General features: G+C 37.8%; 1 protein-coding gene across 1 annotated transcript in view; it reads left to right on the top strand.

Annotated features, from left to right (window-relative positions):
- The first annotated feature begins 474 nt into the window (after positions 1–474).
- The window catches only part of LOC108498196 (RNA-directed DNA polymerase from mobile element jockey-like), a 43,986-nt gene continuing 38,177 nt past the window's right edge, over positions 475–6,283 (top strand). Inside the window, 1 exon segment of the mRNA XM_017816597.1 lies at positions 475–610. Within this exon segment, the coding sequence (XP_017672086.1) occupies positions 475–610 (136 nt within the window).

The raw sequence follows: 6,283 nt of genomic DNA, 5'->3' as shown, positions 1-6,283 counted from the left end.
AAGACCCCAACATTTATTACATTCCTGTGTACCCTGCACCTCTGAGGCTGTTACACTTTGTTTGATATGGGATACAGACAAAGTCAGAATAAAAATTATGAATTAATAATCTTCTACCTGCACTTCTGGTCATTCTGAGTTTATCTTCTGTGAACAGTTTAAACAAATGAGGGTGACTGGAGGGACTGCTCTCAAAAACCATGACTCATAAACACCGACTGCCCCACTGGTAGCAGAGTTACTGTTCATCTAGTGTGGCAGCAGAGACAGATAACATCGCTCAGTGTGTCGGGTTAGGCTGAAAAATCCTCTGCTGTCCTTCCATAAATGCTCATAATGTAATGCTTACACATGCTTCCAGGAAAAGAATGATCCTTTGAAGTTATTCTGGCAATGATTCCTTATAGATAAGATGCTCAAGAAAGTCCCTTTCCATCTGCAGATGAACTACAGAGCTGGTCCTGCTGTTGCGGCATGACCTTGTTCATGAAGCTCCTGGCAAACAAGCAGCCCCATCGCATTCTAATTGTACAACTATGCAAAATCACCATACCAAACTTCCCGGAAATCTCTGCTGCTTCGCTGATGTCAGCACAAGGAGCCAAAAGCCGTAATTAACTTTTGATTGAACTTTGATAGGTCTGAATAGATACAGCCTGTAGGCAGTGTCTGGGCTGGGAGCTCTGCCAAACCTGCAAGTTCTTACAGGGAAGAGAAGCACCACTTGCTGGTCGTTCCCACCCTCATGTCCTCTCCCCAGGTATTTGCTACCCTCCCCTATCAAGGGCAGGAGGCTGAGCTAGTCTTTAACCCTGCTTGGTGTGTTTTCTCTTTCTTTCTTGGTACGTTAATAAGAGTTTCTTAAAAAGCCCAGTAACAGTTAAATCCAGCAAAATTTGTGCTCCCATGACACAAACACAAGCTGTCTCAAGAGGGACAGAGGCTGGAAATAACTGTTTCCAGTCTATTGCACCCAGTAAGCCCAGCAAGAAATTGGATTGGAAACTTGGCAGGGAAAAACTATATCTTGTATTTCTTCTGTTAAACATGGTATATTATTAGCGTTATGCTAATGTGGGTCACCTAAATGGGCTCCACATAATTTAATAAATTTAATGAATTACTTAATAAAAGATTGGATTTGGCTGGGTGTCAGCCAGCCAGTTAAACAGTCATTGACTGGTACCCAGGGAAACAATACTCTCTAGAGTGGAGAGACTCCACCTTGGGGTTAAGATGCCCAAGTAGCTTTGTTAGACAAAGACAAGGCTTTTGGCGGTAGACGTTCATGGTTTCAGATTCAAGGTCCCTAGTTCAGTCTCTTCTGTCAGTGATCTTCCCAGGGGTGTTCTGTTACATGCTGACAAAGAAATGCATGAGCTAAATAAATCATTAATTAAAAAACATTTGTTCGGCTCTGTGTAAACTCAATGCTTCTCTCCCTTAGGGCAATTGTCTTACTCTCAAACGAATCCAAAGTGCCAGGGGAAATGGAAGATAGTTTCACTTACCTCTGGTCCAGTTCAAGAACAGTGAATGTGGATAATTAAACATGCAATGCCTCCAAAAAAGACATCCACTGTCACTGGCATTTACTTTAAAACAAAATAAAGCTAACAAACAAATAAAAGCCCCAGTGAGGTAGGAAGACTCTATTTTAAACCTTCAGAGATGCAATTTGTCTACATAATTATTTTTTCATTTGCCTATATAGACACCTTGCCCTGGAGAAAAAGTTATGACAAAGGTAGAGTACAGTAATTTTTTTTGTTGTTGTTCATATATTTAGTTGCAAAAGCATATGGAAAAAGAATAGTTACTTCGCTTAGTGTAATCTCCCTCTTCAAGACATCTTGTAGATTCTTCTCTTTGTTCACACAGGTTTTTATAGACAAAAGATCAGATGTTGTGGTCAAAACCACAAAAGGCAATACAATGCCAGCAGTCAATGTACATAAACTATTTTCATTACTGTAAAGTATTAACGAGTTTTTATCCCTCAGCTGGTTGTCAACACTGCTTCACTTCTAGGGTGGTTTTCTTTCAACCAAATGTAGTCATCTTTATCTGAGCTGGCCACCTCAGGCTCCCTCTAAACTTACAAAAATGGAAAAGGCACTTTCAGGACACACCTCCTTACAATTCCATTTTACTAAACATGTAGGTCTTTATTGCTGAGTCACCATGATGACTTCTAAAGTCAGTGGAGAGGTGTCCCTTCATAAGAGGATACAGCCATTTCCTGCCTGGATCACACCTCAGAGATGCTGCTTGTTCTCTGTTGATTATGGTGAATGGGAAATGATAGCTGTGTTCATACTGTACTTCCCACACTTCTGTTTTTTTACAACGTTTACAAGCATAACTGTCAGATCCTTCACCCAAAAGAATTGAGGATTTTCCCTGAAGAATATTGTCCATTTAGTAGGAAAGGGCCTTACAATTAACTAAAAAAGAATTTTCTTTACAATAAGAAAATAAATTTGTCTTTTTATTTTGATTTGGAATTAAAATAAATTTTGAGCTTCCTGCAAAACATATTCTCTGATTTGTTTGGGCTTAAAAATTATGTGGTTTAATTTCTGAAATTCCATCTGAATTTTATTTTTAGTTCCTCTCTAATACGTTTTCACTGTTCTACATGAGTTCATGCCATGCCAATAGAAGTTCATGCAGCATCGAGACTGAACTGTATAACCTTCAGGCATCCCTTTAAATACAACTTTTTCTGCCTTTAATATACAGTAAGCATCATTACATTTTAATATCTCAAAACCTAAAAGGTCTACCAACCCTAATTGATGAACATTAAAGTTTATTTAATATTACAAGTTTGAAACAGTATTTTGTGAATGTCTGGAGAGATAGAAGTGTCACACGTGCAAATTTAAATTCAGGGCCTTCTTCTTTCTCTTATCATTCTATCATAATCAACAGGGAGGTGAGCAGTTAAGCATTTGACTAATTGAAAATTTTTGTTTGCCTCTCTTTGTTCATGTTTGACTTCCTCCTCTGCTACTCCTTGTTTTTACTCAAGTTCCCATCTGCTGTGTTTAAAATTGACTGAAGATCCTCACTGACAATTATTTGAACAGGAATGCATCCTGGCTGAACAATCTTTTTTAAAGTCCGTGTTACCCGCAGACAGGTCAACTTAAATCCTTTTTCTTGGATGAAATCATAAACTTTCTTATGCAGCCATTGACCTATATGGTGTTAGTTTGTTATACTATGAGCTAAGATCTTTGAACCTGTAAAATCATTTGAGGGCATGTTGAAAAGAAGTATGACTGCCCTGTGTATTTGTTGATACGACATGCATAACTTTCTAAAAATATTCAGGGATAATCATAAACCAGTAAATTATAAGCAATAGCTGTACAACAGTTATGAGATTAAAATTTCTAGTTCAATTAACTATGTGATTTTATTATACATATCTAACTGTTAAACAGATCCTTCTAGGACTACAAGACACATGAAACCCAAACAAATAAACTTCACCTTAAACCTGAATATTCATAGCAAACTTTCCACATGCATTGAAGGGAGGCTGAAAGCTCTGAAAGGAAAGAAAAACTCTCTTGCTGTTTAACATAAATATGGAAAGCAAATTGCCAGTAGCAGACACAGAAAGAGTAAAAAACCCCAAAATTTAGCTGACAGACAGACATATGCTTCTTTTCTAGACTGATGATTTTTCTGTCTCTCATTTTTATATTGGATTCCTGTCTAGACCTCAGACAAGAAGCTTGCTGATTACTCATTTTAGGACAAATTAGGAAATGAAGTTCATTGTGCTACACAAAAGATTTTATTTGTGGCTATGCAGCTGGCTAAGAGTAAATTAGTCAGAAGCAGTATACAGGCCATCCTACCTTCCTGAAATTTTAGTCCATAATAAGTGCTGATTTTCCCAGAAGTTTTCTACTCTTCACTTTACTCTACAAAACAGATAATAAAGCATGAATCTGTCATCTGAAAGACTTTCCTGTCATCTGAAGGATTTTTTTCTTCATGGAATACCATGCAACAATATTTTAAACTCACAGATCTTTAGGAACTGAAATGCAGCAAGCCACTTCTTGAAAGACTAAAAGCTTTCTCCCTCTCCAATTGAGAGATTATTGCAAGATTTGTCTGGTGACATTTGTTTTGCAAATTCTTTCAGTTTTCCCTAGATCATTTTTCACTTGCCAGTAATAAGGACATGATAATACCTCCACATATTTATCCTTAATTATTGGACAAAAGCCTGAAATAAACAGGAATAGCCATTGGAATACCACATATAATCATCTGCACATACATCCCATACCACAACAGACAGAAGAGTGTATTTTTAATGCAGTAATCAGAAATATTTAAGACAATTAACAATGCTCTCTTGTGTTCCTCCTATACAAGGAGGAATTGTTTCCTGCATAAGCCCTCCAGCAAATTCAATAGATTGCTTAAGCAACACCTGAACCATGTAAGTGGATGACATATTTCTGTATGCATCCTTAGCACCAATAATATACAGCTAATGCATCATATTCAGTAAAATGGCTCTAAGTGATAACAGGTGTTTAGCATAATGGAAACTGCTGCTAGTTGGTCAACATGTAAATTAATGTTGTTATTTCCAGAACCAGATGGTCAATTCTGGAGTACCAGCATGAGTAAAATTAATAAGCCTCTGCGCTGCAGAACATGATGTCTCATCTGTAGCTTTACCAGCTTCTAATTCCAGCTACCATTGCAAGAGTGAATTGCAAGAGTACCTCTCTGACAGAAAGATTAACTGACTTACTCTCTGCCCAAGAATACTACACCATATATCATCAAGTAAAAGTAGCTAAAGGTCATACAAATGAACTTCATGAGAGATTAAGAGAAGCAGTAAGAAACGATAATGTTGGGCTTTTTCCTTTTTTCTTCACTCTGTACTGCTTAAAGTGTCAGTATGATTTGCTATTATTTTCTATCTGCTTTCTTTCTTGGAGCAACGGCTGGATATTGTAGAAAATGCAATTTAGCTACAGATTTCAACTGGTAAGTCTTTTGCATTATAAGATAAATTGTTTTATTATGATATAATATTAATTTTTTCTTCATATGGCCTATTTGAAAAACTCACAGTCTGATTCAATCTGTGATTCAGAAGAAATCGTTTTTTCCATCCATAGTCAAAACTTGAACAGATAAAATCAGGCAGATACATACACACACAGAACTAAGAAATCCCACTTGTCTGAACATCCTGAACCAGAAGGGATGACAAAGACCTCCAGCACTACAGCCACAGTTCTCAGGACAACACGCTATGCCCAGGCTCCCACTTGCTGTGTAAGTTGTGCACAGCTAGCATGGTGCAGCAGGGGCACATCACACCCAGCACACTCCAGCTGCAAAACTCAAATGAGCACAGACTAAAGACACCCAACAGCAACTCCTGTCACATTGCCAGGCACTTGAAAATCATAAGCAGCCGCACCTTTATCCTCAAATTACACTTGGACAAGGTCTAAAGACTGCAAACCAAGCCACTTCAGGGAAGCCCTGGCACAAAATATCCCTGCACACATTTAGAATGAGACAGATCTTACTGCAGAAAGCACGGAATTGGGGTCCTCTGGACACCTATCTCCTTATCTGTGACTCCCAGTGTGCCTCCTGGCACTGGCCTGTAGGCCCAGGAATGGAGTGACAAGGTGGCAAAGAGGAAGGATGAGTGTGCTCATAGTCCCTGCAAACTTCAGGGATTCTGTTCCTGGACTCTGTTCCTTCTGTTCCCATGTGTCCAATGCATTCCTGTCACACACTTTAAAATTAAAATGATTTATGCACGTTAGAAAGAAATACTAATTGATAACAATTTTGTGCCTCAGGCTTTCACTGGAGCAGGTTTCTTTGTTGAATACAGACAAAAGTGCAATCACTGTACACTGCATTTTTGACAGTCCTTAAATCCAATTTAGCTAACTTAAATTGAAGGAAAACATAGCAAATATAAATATAGATTCAATGCTAATCTATAACTACAAACGTACATTCTTATCCAGAACTTAAATCTTCTGTTTCCTTTTCTGTGTGCATCAGGAATGTTTTTTCTGCTCTTCTTTACTACTAGGAGATTATTCTTTAAAAATGCAAACCCTTCAGTCACTTACTAAGAATTATCATGTACATATGAACTGGTTTTGGAATTCAAGTTGGAAGCTACACATCACACTGAATTATTCAAGTAAAGAGTAATACATTAAAATGGATAAAATCCAGTAAGTCCTGCCTTTCATTT

This window comes from Lepidothrix coronata, unplaced genomic scaffold, assembly GCF_001604755.1.
Source record: "Lepidothrix coronata isolate B3197 unplaced genomic scaffold, Lepidothrix_coronata-1.0 Scaffold57, whole genome shotgun sequence".
NCBI classification, from domain to species: Eukaryota; Metazoa; Chordata; class Aves; order Passeriformes; family Pipridae; genus Lepidothrix; species Lepidothrix coronata.
The sequence above is the reverse complement of the archived record's forward strand: the minus strand, read 5'-3'. Positions and strand labels throughout refer to the sequence as shown.